At 64.7% G+C, this 27,794-nt stretch overlaps 1 protein-coding gene across 1 annotated transcript; it reads left to right on the forward strand.

Moving 5' to 3' along the window:
- Positions 1-124: 124 nt before the first annotated feature.
- On the forward strand, positions 125-27,794 carry CTCFL (CCCTC-binding factor like). The gene is made up of 11 exons (XM_070051397.1): positions 125-375; positions 798-1,345; positions 1,745-1,907; positions 8,591-8,761; positions 9,146-9,279; positions 12,388-12,508; positions 13,113-13,262; positions 16,994-17,154; positions 19,445-19,627; positions 23,430-23,550; positions 26,291-27,794. The coding sequence occupies exons 2-11, from the start codon at positions 809-811 to the stop codon at positions 26,437-26,439; spliced, it is 1,890 nt and encodes a 629-aa protein (XP_069907498.1). The 5' UTR covers positions 125-375; positions 798-808; the 3' UTR covers positions 26,440-27,794.

Raw genomic sequence — 27,794 nt, forward strand, 5'->3', positions numbered from 1 at the left:
TGCCCAGGCCCCGCCCCCCACGTGCCCACGCCGCCCGCCCTCCGTCTCTCAGCGCCCCTTGCAGGCGCCCCCCTGCACGGCTCGCATCCCCGCGCCCCGGCTCTCAGCGCCCCACTTCAGGGTCTGCCCTCTGCACCCCGCCCCTCCCAGGCCTCTCGACGCCCCCTTGTCCATCCCCGAGGTCTCCCTAGTCCCCTCAAGGGCTCCCCGCCGCCCCCGCCCCGCCCTCCACGCCGCACCCCTCCTCCCCTGGCGCCTGCGCACTCCGCCGTCGTCAGAGGGCCTGGCCTGGCGGGGGTCCCTGAGCTGCAGCGCGCGCTGCACGAGGCGGAGCCCACGCAGGTCGGGGCGGCGGGCCCGGCCACGCCTCCCGCGGTGAGCGACCCCCTCCGTGGGTGCGGGCTGTGGCCGAGCGTGGGCGGCGGGGGCAGGCGGGAGAATCCGGGCTTGTGCCTGGCCGGGGTGCACAGATGCCCGTGCCGGGGCCAAAGGCCGAGGCCTAGAACGCGGGAGCCCCTGCCCAGCCCCTGGCTTGCGAGGAGCGAGTATGCATCGCCTGGCCCTCTCGCGGGCGGGCGCGCCCTATAGGGTGGACCGTGCCGGGCCCTGCCTGCTCGGGCCCAGCCTGTGGGTTCTGGGGTCTGTGTGCGTTGGCTCGGTGGTGCCTGCTTGCCCGCTGCTGAGACCCGGGCTGGGTCGGCACAGCCCTCGCCCTGCTGGGCCAGCCCCGAAGCCTGCTGGGTGGGTGCCCAGCCCCGCGGTGCCCCACAAGGGCTTCTTGGTTCTGTCCCGGCTAGGCCACAGCATCATGGCAGCCAGCCGGCTGGCCCCCGAGCCGTTCACCAAGATCAAGGAGCTGGAGCTGATGCCGGTGTCCGGCCTGGAGGAGGCGGCGGCCGGCGCGTGCACAGCGAGGATGCCCCCGAGCCCCGGCGGGCTGGAGGCCGCGTGCGGCTACGAGGCCCCCCCGGCCCAGCTGCTGGCCGAGGAGCCGGAGCCGGCGCCGGCCGCCCCGGCCGAGCCCGGCAAGCTGGTCCTGGCGCTGCAGAGCGTGCCTCTCGCCTCGCAGGACGTGGGGCTGCAGGAGGTGGACTGGCTGGGCGCGCCCCCGCCGGGAGAGGTGCAGCTGATCCTGCAGGAGGCCGGCGCCGACCTGCCCTCGCTGCTGTGGCTGGACGAGGAGCCCCGGCAGGCCGCGCCGCCCTGCGTGGCCGTCAGCGTCCAGGAGGGCCTGTGTGCGCTGCAGGAGATGGGGGTGATGCAGTTCCACCTGCTGGCGGACGACGGCCCGGTGGCCGGGGACGGCAAGGCGGGGAGCCTGGCGGACACCCCCGGCTTCGTGAAGGTACGGCTGACCCCTGCGCGGGAGAAGCGAGTAGAGACCTTGCTGCGTGTGTCTGGACGCATAGCGTGTTTTGCAATTTGCAACTAAACACGGTGAACGTTTTTCCCAGGAAAACCCTTGGGAGGCTTTATGTCCTCTTCCCGTTTAGCAGGGTCCCGAAAGGTCACACTAATTGGATTCCATAAGGGGCTTTGTGTTTGGCGGGGTGTGTGTGTGTGTGTGTGTGTGTGTGTGTATTTCACCGCCGGGAGCCCTGGTGCTACACAGTTATGGCCTCCTTGCTCTGACCGCAACGCCTGCCCCTTCGTTTTTGCCGTCCGGTCACCTGCGGTTCGTCGGGCCGGGTTTCATCAGCGCCTGTAGTTAGCAGTGTCCTCCGTGTTTGTGTTTGCTCACTAGTTGGAGAGAGGACAGCAGCAGGACCAGCTGGTGCTTGGAGGAGGAAATGAAATTGTCCTGACCGTTTCGAACTTGAACGCGGAGCAGCAAGGAGACCAACCGGCGGCCACTCAGGCAGATGTGGGAAAGGCCGACTTCCAGAGTGGGGACGGACAGACCGAGGGTGGGTAGGGCCTCGCGCGGACCGCGGCCCACCGGGCTGCTGACCTTTCTGGAAAACGATGGCGATGGAGGGTCTAAGTGGCCGGCTTTTAGTTGCTCCCGAAATGTCAGGAAATGGGAGAAATTTTAGACTAATGTTCTGTGCTGTGCGTCAGTGCGAAAGCACAAAGCCCAGTTAAAATGTGCGCACAAAGCCCTGTGCTCTGCAGCCCCGGGCCGATTTGCAGCCCCGCAGAGGGGTTGCCGGGGAGAGTGATTTCCAGGGCGGCGTGCTGAGGCCGCGGGCAGCACGGGGAGGACTGATGGCTCTCTCGGGCCGCAGCCGAGGCGGTCATTTGGTGAGTCAGCACGGACGGGGAGCGGGGGAGAGGTCCTCATCCAGCGCAGGACGTGTCGGCACCCATAGCTCCCAAAATGTGTGGGGGTGGCCAGCTGCCTGAGCCACAGAGGAGCTCAGAGAGACAGACTGGGCCGCAGTAGCAGGGTCCTGAGGCCGTGTGACAGCCACACTGAAACCAGCGCATCCCGGCAGCCTGCAGGATGAATTTACCTCTGGAAAATGATTTGTTTAGTTCTTTTTTAAAGGTTTTATTTATTTGTTTGAAAGAGTTACACAGAGAGAGAGAGAGACAGAGAGAGAGAGAGAGAGAGGTCTTCCATCCGCTGGTTCACTCCCCAATTGGCCACAACGGCCAGAGTTGCACCAATCCAAAGCCAGGAGCTTCTTCCGGGTCTCCCAAGCAGGTGCAGGAGCCCAAGCACTTGGGCCGCCTTCCACTGCCGTCCCAGGCCACAGCAGAGAGCTGGATTGCAAGTGGGGCATCTGAGTCGTGAATCGGTGCCCATATGGGATGCTGGCCTGCACACGGTGGCTTTACCCACTATGCCACAGTGCCGGCCCCAATGTGTTTAGCTTTTAACAATATATTAGTTTCCTTGTGGTTGGCACTGTGGCGTGGTGGGTGAAGCTGCCGCCTGCAGTGCCAGCATCCCATATGGGTGCTGGTTCAAGTCCCAGCTGCTCCACTTCCGATCCAGCTCTCTGCTGTGGCCTGGGAAAGCAGTGGAAGATGGCCCAAGTCCTTGGGCCCCTGCATCCATGTGGGAGACCTGGAAGAAGCTCCTGGCTCCTGACTTTGGATCGGCGCAGCTCTGGCCATTGCGGCCAATTGGGGAGTGAACCAGCAGATGGAAGACCTCTCTCTCTCTCTCTCTCTCTCTCTGCCTCTCCTTCTATCTCTGTGTAACTCTGACTTTCAAGTAAATAAACAAATCTTTAACATATGTATATAATATATTAGTTTCCTTCCTCCTGGCAGCGGGGTCGGGGTCGGGGTGGAGGTGACTGGGCAGGGCGGGAGTGCTGTCCTCACACCGCCCCGCCTCTCCCCTTTGTCGGGGCCTCTCTGGTTTACTGCCTCTGAATGTCGTAGGTGGTTGAGCTTTGGTCTCTCGCCCTGCGTAATGTCTCATGTATTTAAATCAGGAGATGGCACACCATGTTTTTCAACTCCTAGCTCGTGTCCAGGTTCCAGTATATTCTCAATTTCCTACATTCCCACGAATTCCAAAAATATTTCCATCAGTCCCACAGGAGATCTGCCCATCAGGCAGTCGCTTCCCCACCCCACCCTGCCCCCTCCCCAGGTTTTGTCGCTGGATGTACCGTCCTGGACATTCGGCGTAAACAGTCATAATTTGATAGGAACACAGCCGTCCGCATGACTGCGTGGCCTTCTGCCTGGATTGCTCCGTGAGGCTGCCCTCCCCAAGCGCTGAGTCAGTTTAGTGCTTGTTGTTGTAGGGTTTTCCCGTCTCGCCCGGGTTAGCCCAGCTGTTGGCCATGTGATTGTGTCACCCTCTGTGTTCCTGTCGTGGTGATGGCGACGGCCCCACTTTTCTTCCTCATTTTGGTGACTTAGGAATTCTCTTCTCTGCCTTGGCCCAAACTCTGAATGTCACTCATTTTGACACTTCCTTGATTTTTCGCTCTCGTCTTCCTGTTTGATCGTCTGTGTTCTACTCTTTGCCTTGTCCTTCCTCTGCTAGCTTTGGGTTTGGGTTTATAGTCTGTGTCCTGGTTCTCAGGGCCTGAGACACTCTCGTCTCTAACGCAGGTGTTTACCTGAAAGTCCCCGTGAGCTCGCGGGCCGCTGCTGTCGCGTGTTCTCACTTCCGTCCGTCTCAGAGCGGCTTCTGGTTTTCCTGAGTTCCCTGGCTCAGTGTGTGGGGCGTGACTTTCTGCGACGATGCATTTCCCGTGTTTCCTCTTCCGTTGATTTCTGGTTTCATCTGGCCGTGAGCAGAGAAATGCTGAGTGACTTCTGTCTGCGTTTCCTGGGCTGTGTCGTGTGGCCCGGCCTGGGGTCTGTCCTGGAGGATCTCCCGGAGCACCTGAGATCGTAAATCCTGCGGTCGTTCCACGGAGACCATGAACGTCGTGTCTGTGCCTGTGGACGTCCGTGTCTGCCTGTGGACGTCCATGTCTGCCTGTGGACGTCCGTGTCTGTGCCTGTGGACGTCCGTGTCTGTGCCTGTGGACGTCCGTGTCTGCCTGTGGACGTCCGTGTCTGTGCCTGTGGACGTCCGTGTCTGTGCCTGTGGACGTCCGTGTCTGCCTGTGGACGTCCGTATCTGCCTGTGGATGTCTGTGTCTGTGCCTGTGGACGTCCGTGTCTGCCTGTGGACGTCCGTGTCTGCCTGTGGACGTCTGTGTCTGCCTGTGGACGTCCATGTCTGCCTGTGGACATCCGCGTCTGTGCCTGTGGATGTCCGTGTCTGCCTGTGGACATCCGTGTCTGCCTGTGGACGTCCGTGTCTGCGCCTGTGGACGTCCGTGTCTGTGCCTGTGGACGTCCGCGTCTGTGCCTGTGGACATCCGCGTCTGTGCCTGTGGACATCCGCGTCTGCCTGTGGACATCTGTATCTGTGCCTGTGGACGTCTGCCTGTGCCTGTGGACGTCTGCCTGTGGACATCCGCGTCTGCCTGTGGACGTCTGTATCTGTGCCTGTGGACGTCTGCCTGTGGACATCCGTGTCTGCCTGTGAACGTCCACATCTGTGCCTGTGGACGTTCGTATCTGCCTGTGGACGTCCGTGTCTGCCTGTGGACGTTCGTATCTGCCTGTGGACGTCCGTGTCTGCCTGGGGACGTCCGTGTCTGCGCCTGTAGACGTCCGTGTCTGCCTGTGAACGTCCGTGTCTGCCTGTGGATGTCCGTGTCTGCCTGTGGACGTCTGTGTCTGTGCCTGTGGACATCTGTGTCTGCCTGTGGACGTCCGTGTCTGCCTGTGGCCATCCGCGTCTGTGCCTGTGGACGTCCGTATCTGCCTGTGGCCGTCCGTGTCTGCCTGTGGACATTCGTATCTGCCTGTGGACGTCCGTGTCTGCCTGGGGACGTCCGTGTCTGCACCTGTGGACGTCTGCATCTGCGCCTGTGGACGTCCGTGTCTGCCTGTGGACATACGTGTCTGCCTGTAGACGTCCGTGTCTGCCTGTGGACATCTGTGTCTGCGCCTGTAGACGTCCGTGTCTGCCTGTAGACGTCCGTGTCTGCCTGTGGACGTCTGTGTCTGCGCCTGTAGACGTCCGTGTCTGCCTGTAGACATCCGTGTCTGCCTGTGGACATCTGTGTCTGCACCTGTGGCCGTCCGTGTCTGCCTGTGGACGTCCGTGTCTGCCTGTGGACGTCCGTGTCTGCCTGTGGACGTCCGTGTCTGCTTGGCTGACAGCGTCCTCGTGTCTTTGCTTCACCGGTTTCTGTCTGATTCTGTGAGGTTGTAACGTGGGGTATTGGACAGGCCGCTCCTACCTGCAATTTTGTTTTTCAGGTTCCACCTTTAGTTGTGTGCAGGTGTCTTTGGGACTCTGTCATGGGCTGCATATACGTTTATAATTGCCTCCTTAATGACGGGTTGACCTGTTACCCTTTCATAACAGCTGTTGTCTCACCGTCTAGCTTGTCTGATGCTCCTGTAGCCTCAAGTCTCTTTTGGTTGCCGTGTGCAGGAAATAGCTTTTCTGTTCTTTGGTTTGCAGTCTAGTTATGTCTTTGAATTTAAAATTAACCTCTTACAGGAACAACCAGCTGAGTCATGGTTTTTATCCTTCCTGCTAATCCCAGATTTTTAATTTCTGGGTTTAACTACTTAGGAAAGTCTTCCTCATTTTTTCCATTTGTTCTTTAAATGTCATTTTTACCCTCAGTTCTTGGAGTTCTACTTTCTTCTGTGTTGATGGCTGTTGTGTGGGGCACGATTTGTATCCCTTGTCATTTGTCTTATTTTCTGGTTTTTGTTATTTGGTCGTCCGCGGGCCCGTGTTCGCCTGGTCTCCCCGCAGTTTGCTTACGACGTGTTTGGCGTGGATCCCTTTGGGTCGATTCTGCTTGGAGCGTATGCAGGTCGTCGGGGCGTTGGCGTGAGGACTCCAAGCGCTCCCCTGCAGCCCCCGGTGTGCGCTGGCTCTTGCCGCTGGCCCAGCCTCTGGGCGCATGCTCCCCGACCTTGTCCTCTCCCTCCTCGTGCTGCGGCCCCGCGGCTGACCCAGCCTCAGCTCCGCGGCGTCTCCCTGTTTGACCAGATCTGCTGCCGAGCGCTGCCGGTGGATTTTTTCATTGAAATTTTTCAATCCCAGAATTTCTGATTGTTAATAAGTTCTGTCTATGGATAATTTTTATTTGATGAGCCACCGTCCTCATGGTTTCTCTTAGTTCTTTAGACAATGTTTAATTTATGTCTTCGCATATACGTAGTCTCAATGGCTTGAAGTCTTTATCTAGTGCGTCCAATGCCTCGACTCCTCAGGAACGATTCCTGTTGAGTGCTTTTTCTCTCTCTCTTCAGGCCAGCACGTTTTCTGGTTTCTTTGGATGCCACGTAATGATTTGCTGAAAACCAGACGTGGCCATCACCGTCTGGCCGCTCTATCAATCGTTCCCCCCCCCCCCTGTGGTGTTTACTGCTTGCCTCTTTGTTTTGTTTGGTGTTTCCATGAACCGTGCAAGGGCCGTGTTCTTGGCTTTGGCCACGGAAATCTCTGCTAACGAATAAGGAGATGAAACCCCAGCAGCAGGAAGCCAGCCGGAGGGCCGGGCTGCCGAAGAGCGAGCGGTGGGGGCTGGGCGTCCAGGGTCCGCCAGGCGCCCCGGCTCTGCCGGAGCCCTCACTTCCTGCTCCCCGCGCCCCCAGGCCAGCAGGGGGAGAGGGCTCGGGCTGTCCCTGGGCCGTGGACATGCGTGAGGCCTGGATTTCCAGGAGTACGTGGCGCTTTTCCCAGCCCTTAGTCCTCAGAGCCTCCCGCCCCTCAGCCACCCTCCCGAGCCCTCTGTGTGTGTCCGCTGTTCCCCAGTTAGCCGGCGCCCATCCCTCTCCTCCCCGGGGTCTCCTTAGCACGCGGGGTCCCAGGTCAGGCGAGGGGAAGGCCAGCCTTTAGACGTGGTCTCCCGGGGACCGCCAGGCAGGCCGGCCAAGCAGCACTGTGCTCTGCAGTGTCATGTTCAGGGGTGGGGGTCCGACCTCTGCCCTGCGGGTCTCATGTGGAGGGCGTTGCCAAGGGAACCACAGAGCTGGGGAAGGGGAAGGGGGCTGGGCCCGGAAGTGCAGGCCCCGGACGCTTACTCTTCTTCCCAGGTTTTTAAAGCTAGGTTCCCCCCCACCCCGCCACAAGCATCCCGAGGAAGTCGCCCTGACAGTTGTTCCGGTCCTCGGCGCCCCCGCCCTCCGTCCTCGCCCCGGCCCGGCCCGGCTGCGCCCTGCTCTGGCCCCCACGCCTGCAGCCCGTCCTTCCGGGCCGGTTCTTGCTTTGCCGTCATGTTTGTCCACCGGGAGCTCTTTATTTCCTGTTAGCTGTGGGAACTCTGGAACCTGGGTTCTTTGCGCAGTGGTCTGTATTGGTTTCTGCTAGGAAATGATGGTAGAAGCGATGGTCAGAAACCAGCTCCAGCCGGCTCCCCGCCCCTCCCCTGTTAGAAGCGGCTGGGAAACGGGTGCCCCGCCCCGCCCCGCCGCCTGCTTCGGAGTCGAGTCATGGAGGAGGGATTTTCCCCTCTCTCTGCTAGCCCAGCACCGTCCGGAGAGCTCGCTATGACGACAGCATGTCCTATACCTGTGCCGCTCCGCACAGCACCACTGGACGCCCGGGCTCTCGTGCAGGGCCCTGTAACTCACCGTGGAGGGGAGACACTGGAAACGCTAGTTCACGTTAGTGAGTTAGTGTCCAGTCTAAGCGGTCACGTGGCTGTGGCTGTGGTGTTGGACAGCACCGGTCTGATCTGGTTTCCTTGTAGTCCGCTGGCTGGGGTGGGGGCTGCCTCGCTAGTGCCGGTGCCCCCGCCTTTGTGGGGGCCTCTTCTCCCGGGCTCTGCCTCGGGGGCGGGCACGAGGCTCTGTGTACAGGGCACTGTGGAACCTGGGTCTGTTCCTCCTGGCGTGTTGCCACGTCTCAGAGAAAAGGGTGGGCGAGGGCACCTGCCGGGCGGCGCGGAGGTCCAAACCTGCACTCCAGCAGGTGCGTGGCTCAGAGCCCGGGCTCCTCGGAGCCGCTCGTGAATCTCAGTGCCAGGTCCTGTGGGTAGCGTGAGGGCGTGAACTGGGCCGGTGCCAGGCGCACTGTCACGCGCCTAAACACGAGCGCGTCTGGAGAACACGGGTTCCCCACACAAACCCGTGCGCTCTGTCCCCGCAGAGGCGGCCCGGGCCTTCTGCTGCGGCGTCTGCGCCTTCACCTCGGCCCACGGCTCCAGCTTCGCCCGGCACGTGAAGACCCACAGCAGCGAGAAGCCGCACCTGTGCCACCTGTGCCTGAAGGCCTTCCGCACGGTCACCCTGCTGCGGAACCACGTGAACACGCACACGGGTGAGCGGCCGCGCCGGGGCTCGCGGGCGCCCCTCCCTGCGCGCTTGCTTTCCTCGGCCCCCCTTCCCCCTGCGTCCGCCACGCGGTCAGCAGTGCACGGGACGCCTGTGGAGTCCGCAGCTGCCCGGTCGCGCGCGTGTGTGGGGAGCCCAGTGTGCAGCCCGGGGCCGCCCGTGCAGGCCCCAGACCAGGGCGCTGCCGCCCGCCTCGTTGCCCCGTGCGTGTCTTTCCCTCCCGGGCTGCGGCTCAGAGCGCGGAAGGCTGCAGACGCAGCCGGCAGCTGCAGGCGTGCCAGGCGGCTCCTGAACCGCCAGGTGTCTGAGCTCGCTGCAGGGGCGGCGTCCGCGCCGCGGTGCTGCCCGTCGTCTCGCTTGGCTGTTCCAGGAACCAGGCCCTACAAGTGCGGGGACTGCGACATGGCCTTCGTCACCAGCGGGGAGCTCGTGCGCCACCGGCGGTACAGACACACCCACGAGAAGCCCTTCAAGTGCTCCCTGTGCAAGTACGCGAGCGTGGAGGTGAGTGTGGAGGTGTGGGGTGAGTGTGTGAGTGTGGGGGTGTGGAGGTGAGTGTGTGAGTGTGGGGGTGAGTGTGGGGGTGTGGAGGTGAGTATGCGGGCGTGGAGGTGAGTGTGGAGGTGTGTGGGTGTGGGGGTGGGTGCGCAGGCGAGGTGTGTGTGTGGGTGTGGGGGTGAGTGTGAGTGTGGAGGTGAGTGTGCAGGTGTGGAGGTGAGTATGTGGGTGTGGAGGTGAGTGTGTGGAGGTGAGTGTGTGAGTGTGGAGGTGAGTGTGTGGGTGTGGGGGTGAGTGTGGGGGTGTGGGGGTGAGTGTGGGGGTGTGGGGGTGAGTGTGGGGGTGTGAGGTGAGTATGTGAGCGTGGGGGTGAGTGTGGGGGTGTGTGGGGTGAGTGTGCGTCTGTGGAGGTGAGCACGCCGGCCCCAAGCTGTGCCGGGAGTGACCAGCACCCACGGACTGGGTGTCACTGAATGTGTGGCCCACGCCAAAGCCACGTGAGAAGTAAGGCGCGTGCCGGGCTCCAAGTTCCGGGTGGAAATTCTGTTTCTTCTCTGCCAACTGAGAGAAGGGAATCGGTACAGGCGCGCGCGACAGCAGGCGAACCTCAGCCTTGTGCAGCTCCGCCCGGGCTCCGCGTGGCTCTCAGGCCGTGCCCCAGGCGGGGTGCCCGTGCCCGAGGTGGGGTGCCCGTGCTCCAGGCGGGGTGCTTGTGCCCGAGGCGGGGTGCCCGTGCTCCAGGCGGGGTGCTTGTGCCCGAGGCGGGGTGCCCGTCCCTGGGGCGGACGGCAGAGGGCAGGTGCCCTGGGCGGCTTTGCTGGCTCCGCGTGCGCCAGCCCGGGTCCACGGCCGCGTTCCGTTTCCACTCGAGGACGGGCCTCGCTCGGCTGCTGTGGGCATGTCCTACTAACGGGTTTCACAGGCTCCAGATCAGGGGTGGGAGCGGCGGCCCGTGGCCGTGGAAGGCCCGTGACGTCGCATGGGCGGACCCGGCCACGCAGCGGCAGGCGGGACTCGGGATTCAGCTGAAGTCCAAGTTGATGATCTGTGTGGCCGCGCCGATGTGGCCCTGCGGGAGCAGGTTCCGCACTCGGTGCAGTGACGCGGGGGCGGGGCCTGATCTCCTCCCTAGCGTCGCTTTCCCACCAGCTGATTTTAAAAGACTGCGCTGAGCCAGGGGCACTGTGGGTGCTGGTCTGGAGCCGGGGGCGGGGATGAACCACGCTAAAGGCGCGGCTGTGGCCCCGGCGGCTGCACGCAGCCACGTCTCAGAAACCAGGCCGGGTCCCAGGCAGCGTCGGGATGCGACTCCAGGAATTTTTGCAGCCTTGCTGTTTCTAAAAGATGGTTTCTCATCTGAGCTAAAGGTCGTGGCTCCGGTTAAGACACGGAGAACCAAGGCCCTGCGGCTCCTCCTCGCCGGGACCTGCCGCTGTCTCTCAGCGCTGCTGCCCGCTCCTCCGAGCCCCCTGCCCAGCGCCAGGGTCTGCACACAGCCTGTGGCAGGGCCGGCCTGGCCCGGGGCACCCCCTCCCGGCCGCTGCCACGGGCTCGTTTCGCAGTGCCCAGTCTTGGCACTCCGGGTTTGCCATCTGAGCCGGCCGTGGCCTCTGGGTGCCGCCCTCCAGCCTGTGCCGGCAGGGGCGCCTGGGGCTGGGCACGGGTCTGTGGCTCCCACAGCTATGCCCCCCTCCCACGCAGAGCCGTCCCGGGGGCTCCCACACAGCTGGCTCGTTCACACCCCTGGGCCCACCCGCGCTAATCTGCCTGGAACCCTTCCTGCTGCAGTTGTTACATTTCCCTTTAGTTCACCTCCTGATGGACTTGAAGGCACGCGCTCGACCTGAGTCGTCTAAGCAGAATTGCTCGGTCTGCGCCTCTGTCTCGGGAAGCAGACTGAGGGTGGCCGTCCGAGGCCACGGCAGGCTGGTGTCCACCCCGGCACGACTGCCCTGTTTCCTGCCTCAGTGCACGTGACGTCCGAGAAGTAGATGCAGGAGCAGGGCAGCTCTGGGGGGCAGCGGGCAGGCAGGACGGAGCACACAGCGCGCGGCGTCGGCTGCTTAACCACGCGAGGGAGGGGTTTCTCCTGCATCGAGTGGGCGTGAACCCGCTAGCGCGGGCCCAGGCGAAGGGGAGGCGGGTGCAGGCCCCGCAGGTGCAGCTCTGGACCCCGGGCAGGGCCTGCAGAGCGGTGCTCGCTCCGCCTCGTGTGGGCGTGTCCCCGGGGCCCAGCGCGGGCAGAGCCGTCCCGACTTCGCACTCCACGGCGTGACCTGGACTGCAGCTGTGTTGCCTTAACAATCAGAAGCCAGCACCGTGGCCCTGAGCGCCGGGATCGGTGTCCCTGAGCGGGTGGGGAAGTCCCTCGCTCGGTGCCCACCGAGGGTCTCGGGTGCCTCCTCAGGTGAGAGCTGGCAGGGAATCCACAAGGAGTGGCCTGGGCGTGTGTCTCAGTGACACAGCTGTGACGTGGCCTGGGCGTGGTTCTCAGTGGTGCAGCTCTGCCGTGGCCTGGGCGTGTGTCTCAGCTCTGCCATGGCCTTGGCGTGTATCTCAGAGACACAGCTGTGCCGTGGCCTGGGCGTGTGTCTCAGTGACCCAGCTCTGCCGTGGCCTGGGCGTGTGTCTCAGAGACACAGCTGTGACGTGGCCTGGGCGTGTGTCTCAGTGACACAGCTGTGACGTGGCCTGGGCATGTATCTCAGAGACACAGCTGTGCCGTGGCCTGGGCGTGTGTCTCAGAGACACAGCTGTGATGTGGTCTGGGCGTGTGTCTCAGTGACACAGCTGTGACGTGGCCTGGGCGTGTGTCTCAGTGACACAGCTCTGCCGTGGCCTGGGCGTGTGTCTCAGAGACACAGCTGTGACGTGGCCTGGGCGTGTGTCTCAGTGACACAGCTGTGACGTGGCCTGGGCGTGTGTCTCAGAGACACAGCTGTGACATGGCCTGGGCGTGTGTCTCAGAGACACAGCTGTGACGTGGCCTGGGCGTGTGTCTCAGTGACACAGCTCTGATGTTGCAGTCCATTGATTGAGGTCCCTTCTGCAAAGCTGAGCTGTGGGAGACCATGCCACGTTCCGTGGCCTAAGCGCCTGTGGTTTGTCCGCCAGGCGAGCAAGCTGAAGCGCCACCTCCGCTCGCACACGGGCGAGCGCCCCTTCCAGTGCCGCCTGTGCAGCTACGCCAGCAAGGACACCTACAAGCTGAAGCGGCACATGCGCACCCACTCAGGTGAGGCCGGCCGCGGGGCGGGGGCGTGGCTGCGGCCCCCACGGGCTCGCCTCCCCAGAGCCGCCTGCCAGGGCCAGGCGCCCTGTGCTCGAGGCAGGCCCCGCCCTGGCTCTGCCGCCAGCACTGGCTTCCCGCTCTGTGCACCCCGAGGGGGGCAGCATGGTGGCCGCGTCTGGGCCCCTGCCTTCCACGTGGGACGCCCAGCTGGAGTTCCAGGCCCAGGCTTTGGTTCAGGGGAACCCCTGGGTCCTGTGCCGAAGTCAGTGGCCCCGAGCCGAGCAGGACCGCGAAGCCTGTGCTGCCGCGGGCTCGTCGGCGTGGGGCAGCTCCGGAATGCCTCCTTCACGGGGATGGGCGTGGGCTCGGTCCTGGCCGTGCTGTCTGTGTTGCCGTACAGGAACGCGTCCACGTGCGTCCTGGGGGATGTGGGGCCCGGAGCCACGTGAGCCCCCGTGGCAGGGAAGCCATGTGGCCTCAGGCAGCCTCGCTGGGGCTGGCTGGGTTCAGGAGCCTCACTCACGCTCACGTGGGAACGAGCCCACGAGCAAGGGGCTGGGAGGAGCCTGCGGCCCCCAAGCCACTGCCGTCTTGGCGCGTGTCGCAGGTGAGAAGCCGTACGAGTGCCGGGTGTGCCACGCCCGATTCACCCAGAGCGGCACCATGAAGACACACATCCTGCAGAAGCACGGCGAGAACGTCCCCAAGTACCAGTGCCCGCACTGCGCCACCGTCATCGCCAGGAAGAGCGACCTGCGTGAGTGCTGTGCCGTGGCCTCGCCGGGGTGCAGCCTGCACGGCCCCAGGGCCCAAGGCTGTGGGTTCCCGTGGTGCTGTGGCCTCCCCGGGGTGCAGCCTGCACGGCCCCAGGGCCCGAGGCTGTGGGTTCCCGTGGTGCCGTGGCCTCCCTGAGCGCGGAGCCCCAGGGCCCGAGGCTGTGGGTTCCCGTGGTGCCGTGGCCTCCCTGAGCGCGGAGCCCCAGGGCCCGAGGCTGTGGGTTCCCGTGGTGCCGTGGCCTCCCCGAGCGTGACCTGCATGGCCCCAGGGCCCGAGGCTGTGGGTTCCCGTGGTGCCGTGGCCTCCCTGAGCGCAGAGCCCCAGGGCCCGAGGCTGTGGGTTCCCGTGGTGCCGTGGCCTCCCCGAGCGTGACCTGCATGGCCCCAGAGCCCGAGGCTGTGGGTTCCCGTGGTGCCGTGGCCTCCCTGAGCGCGGAGCCCCAGGGCCCGAGGCTGTGGGTTCCCGTGGTGCCGTGGCCTCCCCGAGCGTGGCCTGCATGGCCCCAGGGCCCGAGGCTGTGGGTTCCCGTGGTGCCGTGGCCTCCCTGAGCGTGACCTGCATGGCCCCAGGGCCCGAGGCTGTGGGTTCCCGTGGTGCCGTGGCCTCCCTGAGCGCGGAGCCCCAGGGCCCGAGGCTGTGGGTTCCCGTGGTGTCGTGGCCTCCCTGAGCGCGGAGCCCCAGGGCCCGAGGCTGTGGGTTCCCGTGGTGCCGTGGCCTCCCTGAGCGCAGAGCCCCAGGGCCCGAGGCTGTGGGTTCCCGTGGTGCCGTGGCCTCCCTGAGCGCGGAGCCCCAGGGCCCGAGGCTGTGGGTTCCCGTGGTGCCGTGGCCTCCCCGGGGTGCAGCCTGCACAGCCCCAGGGCCCGAGGCTGTGGGTTCCCAGGAGCCGCGGTTCCCAGGGAGGATTTTCTTCCAGAGGTCTTATGGCGCCCTCTGGTGGCCGCAACGCACAAGTGCAGCTAGCTCTAATCCTGGTGCGACCGCTTGCATCCGCGCATGCGTAGTAGGGGCTCGCCGGCCGTGGACGCATGCGCAGTACGCTCCCGCGGGCATTTTAAGTTCGCTCTTAGGGACGCGGGCGCTGGGGGTCACGGCCGTCAAGTGGCCTGGCCTGCCCGAGAGCCCCGCGGCCCGAGTGCTGGGGCGGCCGGATTGTAGGCTCAGAGCCGGGACTGCAAAGCGGAGAGGCGGCCTGAGAGCCGCCGCGGGCTTCCCCCTGCTCTGTGCCGCAGGAGGGGCGGGGGCCGGGGCCGGGGCCGGTCGGGGCCGGGGTCAGGGGTCGGGCCGGGGTCAGGGGTCGGGGCCGGGGTCGGGGTGCGCTCAGCGAGCCCCCTCCCCCGGGAGACCCCCGGGGCAGGAGGGGCGGCCCGGGTCGGGGGTCGGGGGTGGGGGTCGGGGCCGGGGCCGGGCTCCGGTCGGGGTGCGCTCAGCGAGCCCCCTCCCCCGGGAGACCCGCCCCAGCCGTGCCCTGCGCGCGCCCGGGCACACGGTGACGTCATGAGGCTTGAGTGACGGACGTCACCGGACTCCCGGCGGCAGGTGGAAGTCGCCGGTTCCAGAAGGGGGGCCTCACCCGCCTTCACGCCTGTCCCGCGGGCGATCTGGGGGTGTGCGGGCAGCGGGGGGCCGTGGGGCGCGGGTCACAGCCCGGGGCCGGCAGGGGGCGCGAATGCCGAGTTCGAACCCGCAGGCTTCCTGGAAGGCGCCGTGTGCACACTGAGGTGCCGTGTGCACACACTGAGGCGCCATGTGCGCACACCGAGGTGCCGTGTGCACACGCCGATGAGGTGCCTGGTGCACAGAGGCGCCATGTGCACACACTGAAGTGCTGTGTGCACACACCGAGGTGCCGGGTGCACACGCTGAGGCGCCATGTGCGCACACCGAGGTGCCGTGTGCACACACTGAGGTGCCGTGTGCAAACACTGAGGCACCGTGTGCGCACACCGAGGTGCCGTGTGCACACACCGGGCCCTCCCTGCCGTCGCTGCGTGGGGAGCTGTGCCCCTGAGCCGGGTGGGGCCTGCACCTGCTGCTCCAGGTGCTGCGTCTGCAGCCTCCCTGGAGACCCCAGAGCCGCTCCCTGCGGACTGGGTGGAGGGGAGGTGCCCGTGAGGCCGCCCCGTGTGTCCCCGTGTGTCCCCATGTGTCCCTGTGTGTCCCCATGTGTCTGTGTGTCTCCTTGTGTGTCCCTATGTCCCTGTGTATCCGTGTGTCCCTGTATGTCCCCATGTGTCCATGTGTATCTGTGTGTCCATGTGTCCGTGTGTCTGTGTCCATGTGTCCCCGTGTGTCTGTGTGACCCCATCTGTCCATGTGTGTCCCTGTGTCCCTGTATGTCCCCATGTGTCTGTGTGCCCCTGTGTGTCCGTGTGTCCCTGTGTGTTCTTGTGTCCCATATGTCCCCGTGGGTCCCCATGTCTCTGTATGTCCCCATGTGTCCGTGTGTCCCTGTATGTCCCCATGTGTCTGTGTGCCCCCGTGTGTCTGTGTGTCCCCGTGTGTCTGTATCTGTGTGTCCCTGTGTGTCCATGTGTCCCCGTGTGTCTGTGTGTCCCCATGTGTCCGTGTGTCCCTGTGTGTCCCCATGTCCCTGTGTGTCCATGTGTCCCCGTGTGTCCATGTGTCTGTGTGTCCCCATGTGTCTCCGTGTGACCGTGTGTCCCCGTGTGTCCCTGTGTGTCCATGTGTCCCCGTGTGTCCCCATATGTCTGTGTGTCCCTGTGTGTCCATGTGCCCCCGTGTGTCCTGTGTCCCATATGTCCCCGTGTGTCCATGTGTCCCTGTGTGTCTGTGTGTCCCCATATGTCCCCATGGGTCCTCGTGTCCCTGTATGTCCCCATGTCCCCGTGTGTCCCTGTATGTCCCCGTGGGTCCATGTGTCCGTGTGTCCCTGTGTGTCCATGTGTCCCCGTGTGTCTGTGTGTCCCTGTGTGCCCCGTGTCCCCGTGTGTCTGTCCATGTGTCCGTGTGTCCCTGTGTGTCCCTGTGTGCCCCGTGTCCCCGTGTGTCTGTGTGTCCATGTGTCCGTGTGTCCCCGTGTGTCCCTGTGTGCCCCGTGTCCCCGTGTGTCCCTGTGTGTCCCCATGTGTCCGTGTGTCCCCGTGTGTCCCCGTGTGCCCCGTGTCCCCGTGTGTCTGTGTGTCCATGTGTCCCCGTGTGTCCCCGTGTGTCCCTGTGTGCCCCGTGTCCCCGTGTGTCTGTGTGTCCATGTGTCCGTGTGTCCCTGTGTGTCCCCGTGTGTCTGTGTGTCCATGTGTCCGTGTGTCCCCGTGTGCCCCGTGTCCCCGAGGAGTCTCAGGCCCGGGCAGGGAGCCGAGCGTCAGGGCTGTGCGGGCTGAGCCGGGGGCTGGCGCCTGCTGTGTGTGAGCCACCTGACACCCGCACCCCGCGACGAGGTCCCGGCCGCTCCGTCCGTGAGCGGTGTGGGCCCAGGGTGCTCGGCCTCCTGTGCCTGGGACTGGGGGGGACGCCTGGCCCGCGGGCAGGTCTGCCCGGCTCCTGTCGCAGCCGGCGCCGCGGGTGGCCTGCGAGTGAGCTGATGGATACGCCAGGGGCCCTGGAAGGAAGAGGCTCCGGCGCCCAGTGTAGACGGCTCCTGCCTGGGTGCGACTGGGCCCTCGGGGGGGGGGGGGGGCGGGTGAGGCTGACCCGGAGCAGCCCTGGCCTGGGGGAGGGGCGCCCCTGATGCCCCCCCCCCCCGCTCTGACGCAGGCGTGCACCTGCGCAACCTGCACGCATACCGCGCGGCCGAGATGAAGTGCCGCTACTGCGCCGCCGCCTTCCACGAGCGCTACGCCCTGCTGCAGCACCAGAAGACGCACCGCGACCAGAAGAGGTTCCAGTGCGGGCACTGCGGCTACGCCTGCAAGCAGGTGCCGGGGCGGGGGGATGGTGGGGGCATCCGTCCAGGGGCGGGGGGATGGTGGGGGCATCCGTCCAGGGGCGGGGGGATGGTGGGGGCATCCGTCCAGGGGCGGGGGGATGGTGGGGGGAATGCTGGGAGTCCTGGGGGCGGTGGAATGGGGAGGGTAGTAGGGGGCACAGGAGGCTGTGGGTGGGAGGCGGGGGGATGGTGGGGGCCGTGGGAGCCCTGGGAGCAGTGGGGGGCCGTAGTGGGTGGTGGGGGCCGTAGTAGTGGGCGGTGGGGGACCGTAGTGGGCGGTGGGGGCCATAATGGGTGGTGGGGGGCCGTAGTGGGTGGTGGGGGCCGTAGTGGGCGGTGGGGGCCGTAGTGGGCGGTGGGGGACTGTAGTGGGCGGTGGGGGCTGTAGTGGGCGGTGGCACTGGGAAGAGGGCGGTGGCTCCCCCGTGGGAACACTGGAACCCGGCGCTCACAGCGCGGCCGCTGGGGTAGCGGCACAGCCGCAGTGTAAGCGAGAGCTCTTCAAGGAAGGGGCAGGTCCCTGAAGGCTCTGGAGGTCCCGGGGGAGGGGGCGGCCACCCTTTCACGGCGTTGACGTCACAGGGAAGGCCGGCGGGGGTGGGGGCAGGGACTCCCAGAGGGGGCGGTGGTGCGGTCACTGCCTGGCCTTGGTGAAAGGTGCTGACTCAGCTGATCCAGGCGGGAAGTTGGCATCAGACACCGTCGCTGCCCCCAGCGCCCAGGCGCCCCGGGCAGCCCCAGCCACCGGCTCCGCTCCCCGCTTCCCCCGACGGAGCATCTGACAGACGGGTGTCTGAGCGGCGCTGTCCCTTTAAGGGGGAGGTGCTAACAGTAATCTGGTTCCATATTTCGAGAGAAAATTAGAAGTTTAAAAAATTTATATTCACCGCCATGGGCTTTACAGAGAGGAAGGGAGGGGAGGGGAGAGGTGGAGGGGAGGGGAGGGGAGGGGAGGGGAGGGGAGGGGAGAAGGGCGGAGGCAAGAGCACAGCTGGTGGTGGGATGCCAGGGGACAGGGGACACAGGACAGGGGACACGGGACAGGTGACGGGACAGGATGAGTGGCAAGGGATGGGGCAGGGGACAGGTGATGGGACGGGGGCAGGAGACGGGACAGGGGACACGGGGCAAGGGACAGGACAGGGGACATGGGACAAGTGATGGGACGGGACAGGTGACAGGACGGGGGCAAGGGATGGGGCAGGAGATGGGACAAGGGACACAGGTGACAGAGGACACAGGTGATGGGACAGGGGACAGGACAGGGGACACGGGACAGGACGGGACAGGTGACAGGACAGGACGAGTGGCAGGGGATGGGACAGGGGGCAGGGAATGGGACGGGACACAGGTGACAGGGGACAGGAAAGGGGACACAGGATGGGACAGGGGATGGGGGCAGGAGACAGGACGGGAAGGGGACACGGGACGGGGACAGGACAGGACGGGGGGCAGGCGATGGGACAGGGGGCAGGGGATGGGGGCAGGAGACGGGACGGGAAGGGGACACAGGACGGGGACAGGGGACCAGGTGATGGGACAGGTGACAGGACAGGACGAGTGGCAGGGGATGGGGGCAGGAGATGGGACAGGGGACACAGGTGACGGGACAGGAAAGGGGACACAGGATGGGACAGGGGACATGGGATGGGGCAGGGGGCAAGGGACGGGGCAGGGTGCAGGAAGCAGGGGACAGGTGACACGGGACGGGGGCCGGTGACGGGACAGGACAGGGGGCAGGTGTGTGGGAAGGCTCGAGAGCCGCTGTCAGCCGGGTGCCGACGCAGACACGGCCTCGGCTAACCTGGGCGCCCACGGCATCGTCCGGGACCAGACACAGCGCGCCCTCTGCCCTCGGCACCCGTTTCTCCTGGCTCCCCCGAGTCCGAGCGCAGCCCCCCAGCTGCCTGGCGCTCTCCCAGCGCCTCCCCACCGCCAGGAAGCAGAGCGCGGAGTTGGCTCCGCCCGGGCTCGAGGGCCCGTGGCCGCGGACTCCACCCTCGCGTGCGGCCAAGTGGGCAGCGTCCGTCTGCCCTGGGTGACCTCGCGGAACTGCAGTCACTGGACGGACGTCCGAGTCCGAATGCAGGGCGGGGGGGGGGTCAGCACTGCACCCCCCAGGAGGGGCTGCCACACCCCCGTAGAGCCGCAGGTCCAGCCAGGAGGAGCCGCGGGGCGGGCGAGGGCGCGGCTGGGCTGTGGGGGGGGGGTCGCGGGGGCCCGTCTTCGGGAGGGGACAGGGTGCCGCACAGTCGAGGTCAGCTGCCTGCCCCCCCCAGGAGCGGCACCTGGCCGCCCACGTGCGCACGCACACCGGCGAGAAGCCGTTCGCCTGCCTCTCCTGCAGTAAGTGTTTCCGGCAGAAGCAGCTGCTGAACGCCCACTTCAAGAAACACCACGACTCCAGCTTCGTCCCCACCGTGCACACGTGCCCCAAGTGTGGCAAGGGCTTTTCCCGCTGGGTAAGCTCTCTGGGCCCTGGGCCGCTCTGGGAAGCCCCGCCCATCTCCGGGGGCACAGGAGCCCCTCCCATCCCAGGGGGCACAGGAGCCCCGCCCATCTCAGGGGCACAGGAGCCCCTCCCATCTCAGGGGGGCACAGGAGCCCCGCCCATCTCAGGGGGCACAGGGGCCCCGCCCATCTCAGGGGGCACAGGGGCCCTGCCCATCTCAGGGGCACAGGAGCCCCTGCCCATCTCAGGGGGCACAGAAACTCCGCCCATCTCAGGGGGCACAGGGGCCCCACCCATCCCAGGGGCACAGGAGCCCCGCCCATCCCAGGGGATACAGAAGCCCCGCCCATCCCAGGGGGCACAGGAGCCCCACCCATCTCAGGGGGCACAGAAGCCCCACCCATCTCAGGGGGGCACAGGAGCCCCTCCCATCTCAGGGGGCACAGGGGCCCCGCCCATCTCAGGGGAGCACAGGAGCCCCACCCATCTCAGGGGGCACAGAAGCCCCGCCCATCTCAGGGGGGCACAGGAGCCCCGCCCATCTCAGGGGAGCACAGGAGCCCCTCCCAACTCAGCACAGAAGCCCCGCCCATCTCAGGGGGCACAGAAGCCCCACCCATCTCAGGGGCGCACAGGAGCCCCTCCCATCTCAGGGGGCACAGAAGCCCCGCCCATCTCAGGGCCCAGGAGCCCGGTAGCACCTTGCAGCCGCCCTCCGGGTCTGGCGAGGACTCGCAGTTCTGAGCTGCCCGAGGAACCCCTGATTCTGTGTAGTTTCTACTTTACAGATTTATTTATTATGTTCACTCACTCATTTGAAAGGACAGTTGGTAAAAAAAAAAAAAATCAAGAAAGAGCGAAATCTGCTGGTTTCACCCCAAATAGCTGCAACAGCCAGAGCTGGGCCAGGCCGAAGCCAGGAGCCAGGAGCTTCGCCTGGGTCTCCCACGCGGTGCAGGGCCCCGGCACTGGGGCCGTCTTCCCCCGCCCTCCCCAGGCCACAGCAGGGAGCTGGGCCAGAAGTGGAGCAGCCGGGACCGGAACCAGTGTCGCAGGCGGTGTCAGCCTGCTGGCCACGATGCCAGCCCCAGAGGTTTCCTTAAAGAGCTGTTGATTAGAAAGGCAGTTACAGGAGGAGAGGTCGATCCGCTGGTTCCCTTCCCAAATGGCCGAGTGGCTGGGCAGGGTCAGGCCGAAGCCAGGAGCCTGGAACGCCATCCGGGTCTCCACGTGGGTGCAGGGGCCCCGCCCTTCGTCCGCCGCTTTCCCAGGTGCATTAGCAGGGAGCTGGATGGGAAGTGGAGCAGCCGGGACGTGAACCGGCGCCCATGTGGGACGCTGGTGCTGCGGCGGCGGCTGTACCCCCGACACCACCATGCTGGCCCGAAGCGTGCACTTGCAGTGGGTGAGCTGTGTGGTGTGGGGTTACCTCAGTGAAGCTGCTAAAAGATAGAGCACACCTGATCCTTGACCCAGTTCTCAAAAAGTGAATTCGCAGACTTCGTGCCTGGACACGCCGCAGGCAGGCGCGGCGTCTCTCATCTGTGGGGACGTCCACGCCGCTGCTTCCAGCTGGGGTCCTGTTCTGGCCGCTGGACGTGGGGCTCCTCCTCCCTAGGGACACTCCTGACACCAGCGTCTCTCGCAGGAGTCCAGCGAGGCCTAAATGTCACGTTGGTTTCCTTAAAATCCCACCGTTACTTCCCAAAGGCTGGGGGTGCTTTAGTTGACCCGAAACTGCCACCGGTGCTTCTTAGCCCTCCGCTGTATTGTAGACAGCGTGTGTGTGCGAGTGTGTGCATGCGTGCACGTACGTGTGTGTGTGCGTGTGTTCTTTGTACGTGCCCGTGTGTATGTGCATCCGCACGTGTGTGTGCACACACACTGGTATATGTGCACGTGTATATGTGTGCTTGCTTGTGTGTTTGTGCACGCCTACATGTTTACATGTGTGTGTACACATTGTGGGTGTGTGTATGTCTTGTGGAGTGCAGGTGTCTACGTAGGTATTTTGTGTTTGTGTGTGTACGCCTCTTGTGTGTGCATGTGTGTACATAGGTGCTCTGTGTAGGTGTGTCTACACTGTGTGTGTGTCATGTGTGTGTACATAGGTGCTCTGTGTAGGTGTGTCTACACTGTGTGTTTCGTGTGTGTACATAGGTGCTTTGTGTAGGTGTGTCTACACTGTGTGTTTGCATGTCTGTACACAGGTGCTCTGTGTAGGTGTGTATATGCCTGTGTGTGTGTGCATGTGTGTACACAGGTGCTCTGTGTAGGTGTGTCTACACTGTGTGTCATGTGTGTGTACACAGGTGCTCTGTGTGTGTCTACACTGTGTGTGTCATGTGTGTGTACACAGGTGCTCTGTGTAGGTGTGCATATGCCTGTGTGTGTGTGCATGTCTGTGTGTGTACACAGGTGCTCTGTGTGTGTCTACACTGTGTGTGTCATGTGTGTGTACACAGGTGCTCTGTGTAGGTGTGCATATGCCTGTGTGTGTGTCATGTGTGTGTACACAGGTGCTCTGTGTGTGTCTACACTGTGTGTGTGCGTGTGTGTGTGTACACAGGCACTCTGTGTAGGTGTGTATGCCTGTGTGTGTGTGCCTGTGTCTGTCCGGAGGTACGTTGCGGAGGGAACCATTGTCTTCGTATTTTTGCAGGGAGTCCTGGCCGTCCCTCGCGGAGGTCTGTTTGCAGTCAGGACGTAGCGAAGTGCCCAGTGGGAAAGGCTCTCGGCTGCCCGCCAGTCTGTGCCACGTCTGGACGGGCCACGGCGGCGTCCAGCGAGCCACAGACGGCCGCAGCCCGGCAGCCCCAGGACCCATGAGCTTCGCCGAAACAGTGGCAGGCGGAAGGGAGGGCGGCCCCTGGGGGAGGGGTTCCAGCGCCCGTGGCCGCCTCCCCCAGGGCTGAGCCCCTCTTCCCGCACGGTCTGACGAGCTCAGCCTGAAGCCAGAGTGGGGGCCGTGCGGTCAGCAAACCTGGAGCCGGGGCCAGCGGCTCGCGCTGCCTGAGCGCGCTGCACGGGCGAACACGTCCTGAGCTGTTAGTTCCCTCGTGCAGGGCTCGGCCAGGGCGTCTTCAGTCCCCGTTTCCGTGTGGGTGCTGTGCACCGGGTCAGTGGGTGCGACCTCTGTGTCAGCGGGGTCGGCAGAGGCGGCGGCGGGGCAGCGAAGTCGCGGCCTCCGACTGACCGGGGGGACGTCTGCTTCAACAGCAGTCCTCTTTGTAGACGGTAGAAGAGTCCTAGAAAAATAAGGGTCATTCTTCTTGAAGTCTATGATAAAAATGTTTAAAATAAGCCAGCTTCCGGTGTGGCGTAGCAGGTAAAGCCGCCTGCAGTGCCGGCATCCCACATGGGCGCTGGTTATAGTCCCGGCTGCTCCTCTTCCAGTTCAGTTCTCTGCTGTGGCCTGGGAAAGCAGTGGAAGATGGCCCGGGTCCTTGGGCCCCTGCACCCACATGGGAGACCTGGAGAAGCTCCTGGCTCCTGGCTTCAGATTGGCACAGCTACGGCCCTTGTGGCCATCTGGGGAGTGAACCAGCGGATGGAAGACCTCCCTCTCTCTCTCTCTGTCTCTCTCTCTCTCTCTCTCTCTGCCTCTCCTTCTCTGTGTAACTCTGCCTTTCAAATTAACTTTCAAAAAGGCCAGCTTCCAGCCACACCCGCACACACAGCCTTGCACAAGCCCCCTCGTGTGTGAGAGGTGACAGGTGCGCCCTGCCCGCTGTTCTCCTGAGGCCTGCGTCTGAGTGTTGGAACGCATCTGTGATGCTGACGCCGCCGCGTGTCCTGTGTCGCCCCTCCAGAATAACATGCACAGACACTCGGAGAGGTGCGAGTCGGGCCCCGCGCAGGCGGCTGCTGCGGGGGCGGAGAGGAGGCCCAGGAAGACGGCGGCCGTCCCGGGAGCCGCAGTAAAGGAAGAAGGTACCCGTCTTAACAAACGCGTTTCATCTGACAGCGACTTTCCGGCTATCGGTGTCCCTGGGTCCTGCGGGCTGCTGGACCCCCGTGTGTCCCCCAGCCACCCAGAGGCCCGAGACGCGTCTGGTGCCACGTCCCGCCGGGGCGGGCAGGTTTGGTGACAGAAGTGGGGGCCGTTCCTCAGCTGCCTCTCAGAACTGCAGGGCAGGCCGGGGGGGAGGGGGGCGTCTGCGGACCTCAGTGGCCCACACCCCCACCTCAGGGCCTTCTCTGCGAGGCCCCGCAGGCGCCAGGCTGGGGGATCGAGAAAAAGTGCTGTTACAGCGAGTGTAGACAGAGGGGCCCAGGCGTGTCTGGGCAGGGGATGTCGTCCAAGGTCATTTCCCTGACGTGTGGCAGGAGGGCCTTGGGGGCCTAGAAGGGCCTTCCTGCCCACCGAGGCCCCCGGGCCCTGGGTCCAGACCCCTCCCCCTTAGCCAGCCTTGCCGCCGGGAGGGTCTCCGGGAGCTCACCGCGTGTCGAGCCACAGGCTGCAGCACCACCCCCGCCCCGCGCCCCAAGCCTCCCCCCCCACCCCAGTGCCCTCAGCACAGCACCGAGGGTGCCAGAGGCCCTTGCGTGACGCTCGCCCCCCTTTCCCGGCTCTCTGCCGCTCTCCGCCATCCACCAACCCCGGCTCTCTCCCCACACTGTCCCAGCGTCTCCTCCTCCCTCGCCACGGCATCTTCTCTGCCGTCAGCCTGGTCTCCACAGAGGCCGGGGCTGTGCCCGCGTCCACACCCACGCACACACGGGGCCCACGTCCGTGTCCTCCCCCACCCAGGCCTGACCTGCACCACACTTGCGTCCACACCCACACCTGGGCCCACGTCCGTGTCCTCCCCCACCCAGGCCTGACCTGCGCCACACCTGAGTCCACACCCACGCCTGGGCCCACGCACACCACACCCTCTCAGGGTGCTGCAGCCCATGCGTGGGTCACCGCGGCCATCAGATCAGCCCTGGAGAGCAGCACGGTCCCTCACCCCCCTACCCTTAGCCCGCTCCCCTGCAAGCCCAGCCCCGGCTCCGTGCGGCCACAGGGGCCACGGTTCATGGTCAGCACCTCTCCACGCACCCGGAAGCCGCCCAGCCAGGGACTCCAGCTCCACCGCTGCCACCCCCTGCCCTGAGCCACCCACAGGCCTCTCCCCTGCACACCCTGAGGGCGCCCAGCGCCAGGCCCCACCCCACGCAGCCAGCCCCGCCCCACCTGCTCCGCTGGGCGCTGCTTCCTCTCGGCCAGGGCAGGCCTGGGCTTTCCCGCGCACCCACGGGTCCCCAGGCCCCAGCCGTGCCCCTGTGCTGGGATGGCGTCCTCAGCAAGCACCCGTGCCCGGCTGGGCCTGGCCTCCTCCCGGGCGGCCCCCGCCCCTCCCCGGCCCGCTCCCCTCCCTGGCAGTGGTGTCTGCTGACCCTCATTTGTTGAACGGAAGACCAAGCTATAAGTGTACTGAGTCCCTGCTGGGGACAGGCCGGAGGGTGCACGCTGGTCCTGTGCCTCCAGAGCAGTCCCAGGCTGGGGCAGGGGCAGGGGCAGGACTGCCCAGCTGACCAGGACACAGGCCCGGCTCAGCTGCCGCCCTCTGGGCGCTGCTAGAGCTGATCCATTAGACAGAGCCCGCCAGCAGGACTCTGAATCGGGGTGGGCCACAGGGTAGCCGGGGCTGACTCCCGAGGTCACTGTCGGTCAGCAACACGTGTGCCTCTCCTTACTCATCTCTGAAATGGGGGCGTCACTTGGGCACGGCCACACAGGGCCCAGGACACGCTGTGTATGGGGCACGTCCACGTTCCGTGGGGGGGGGCGTGTGGAGGGTCTCGTGGGTTTCACACGGGTGGCGGCGCTGGACGAGCGAGGGCTCCTGGGGTTTTAGATGGTCAGCTGCTGCAGCCAGAGCCACGTGGGCGCTCAGACAGGTACCCTGGCTTGTGTGAGCGCGACCAGAATGAAACAGCCCCCGGTGCGCGGCAGGGTTCCCGTGGCCACTGCTCGGCTGGCAAGCCCACGTGGGCCACCTCGCCCACCGTTCATAGACCTCTGCCAATCTCAAGGTTGGCTTCATCCATGAGGACTGGGCCCCACCCCCCTCCGCCACCTCCCCTCCCCCGAATGCTTCCAGGAACCACGTGGAGCCCCCACGGTCGTCTGTGGTTTAACCTAACGCTCCGGGTGTTCCCAGGAAGTCATTTGGAAAACGGGCAGACGGGTGAACAGAGGCCACTCGCTGAGATCCGTTTGCTTCTCGCTCTACTGGAGGGAGAGCAGGTGACTGCGTGGCTGGAGAAGTGGCCGTGGCCCGCGGTCCTGCCTGGCAGGACGCTCGGCCCAGAGTGGCACAGAGAGACACACGCCCTGGGAGCAGCTGGCTTGGGCCGTGTCCTGTGAAACAGGCCTCGGGGAGCCGCTGGGCCAGCACAGGGCCCTGAGCCTTGCCCGCCCCCCACTGGAGGACCTGTGGCAGTGCCTGGGGCCCAGGGGGTGGGGCTCCCGGCCTGCAGTGGCCGGAGTCCAGGGCTGCAGCTCACGCCCCAGGGAGCCCCCACGCCTGCTCTCCCGCCAGCAGATGTGCATCGAGGGTCCTGTCCTGGGATGAGCTTGGGACAGGCTCGCCGCCGCGTGAGAGTTAAATGACTTTTCCGAAACATTCGCGCCGTGCTTCAACCCTAATTTCTGGGGTTTCTTTCCGCATTGCTCCCCCAGTGCCTCGCTCCCAGGAGGCGGCAGCGCAGGGGCCTTTGGCGGACAAAGGGGAGCCGCTCCCCGGCGAGCCGGTCCCTGTCCCGGCCGGAAGCCAGGAGCAGCCGGAAGGCCTGACCTGCGAGGTGCTCCTCAGTGTGATGGACAAGTGACGTGGCCCCGCCTTCTTCCCCACGACCCTGGGTCTTCACCGGCGCTCACGGCCGCTCCGCGTCGTCTTGCCGGTGGTTCCGTGCCTTTCGGAGTTGAGGTCGTACCTAGAATGGTTCCCAGTTTTTGGTAGATATTTCCTAAGAGCATTGCAAGTATTTTATAAAAGCCGTAAGTCTTTTTTTAAGATGTATTTTATGTATTTGAAAGTTACAGAGAGAGAGGGAGAGAGAGAGAGGATCTTGTATTTGCTGGTTCACTCCCCAAAAGGCCGCAATGGCTGGGGCTGGGCCAGGCCAGGTCTCCCGCGTGGGTGCAGGGCCCACGCACTTGGGCCACCCTCCACTGCTTTCCTAAGCACATTAGCAGGGAGCTGGACTGGAAATGGAGCAGCCGGGACGCGAACCGGCGCTCATGTGGGATGCCGGCGCTGTAGGCAGCGGCTTCACCTGCTGCCCGTGACATCAGCTGCTTTAAATCTTGAGTCGGGGGTGACACCTAGACCTGTGGATTGACCCTGGGTACTGGCAGGCGACCCACAGTGACCGGGCGCTGCTCGGGGCACAGCCGTTCCTTGGCAGCAGTGTAGCCGCGTTTGAGCGAGGCGGCCAGGGCTCCGTGCGCGTGCCAGACTCTGACTTTTCCATTAGGGCTTTAGAACAGGAGACGCTAGTTTTATATGTTTTTATACAAATGAATTCCATGTAAAATTTATAGCTAACAATGTTTTAATGAGTTCTAAGTTCAACCGAAAAGATCTTAGTGTTAAAAGAACGAACACTTAGCAGGAGCGCGCGGAATCAGAGCCGACGCTGCGCGTCCCCTGTGCCGGTTCTGCGCTCGGCCGCAGGTGCGCCCCGGGAGCCGCGTTCTGTAGCCGGGTCCTCCCAGGCGTGAGAGGGCCCTGTCCATTCTGCTGCCGCTCGTCACTGTTTGAATTCTTTGCCCTTTGTTTCTCTTTTTAAATAATCGGCAGAGCGGAGGAAACTGAACAGTGTGGCAGAAATCTGCACGCGGCGAGAACGTGTGCGTTTTCCTCACAGCGGGAATCCGTGTCTCTCGTACTGGCACGGAGAAGAGGGTGTGCGTCCTCGCGGCGCGGTGGTGAGCGAGGCCCCCGCGGCCCAGCCAGGGCCTCTGCAGCCGGGAGACGAACCGGGTCCCTCCCGTGCACGGCCCCAAAGCTGCGGGGGCCCCGTAGCTCTCAGCCACGGCGGGGCTGCGGTTCCCCGTGACCCTGCGTGCATTTCCCGTGGTGCCAGTGGCCTGGTGCGGGGCTCGAACCACAGGCTCTGTGTTTCTTGTTTTAGACTGTTGTTAAAGATATTTTCGTGACAATAAAATGAAATCGCTTACA

Source organism: Oryctolagus cuniculus, chromosome 11 (genome assembly GCF_964237555.1).
Source record: "Oryctolagus cuniculus chromosome 11, mOryCun1.1, whole genome shotgun sequence".
Taxonomy (NCBI): domain Eukaryota; kingdom Metazoa; phylum Chordata; class Mammalia; order Lagomorpha; family Leporidae; genus Oryctolagus; species Oryctolagus cuniculus.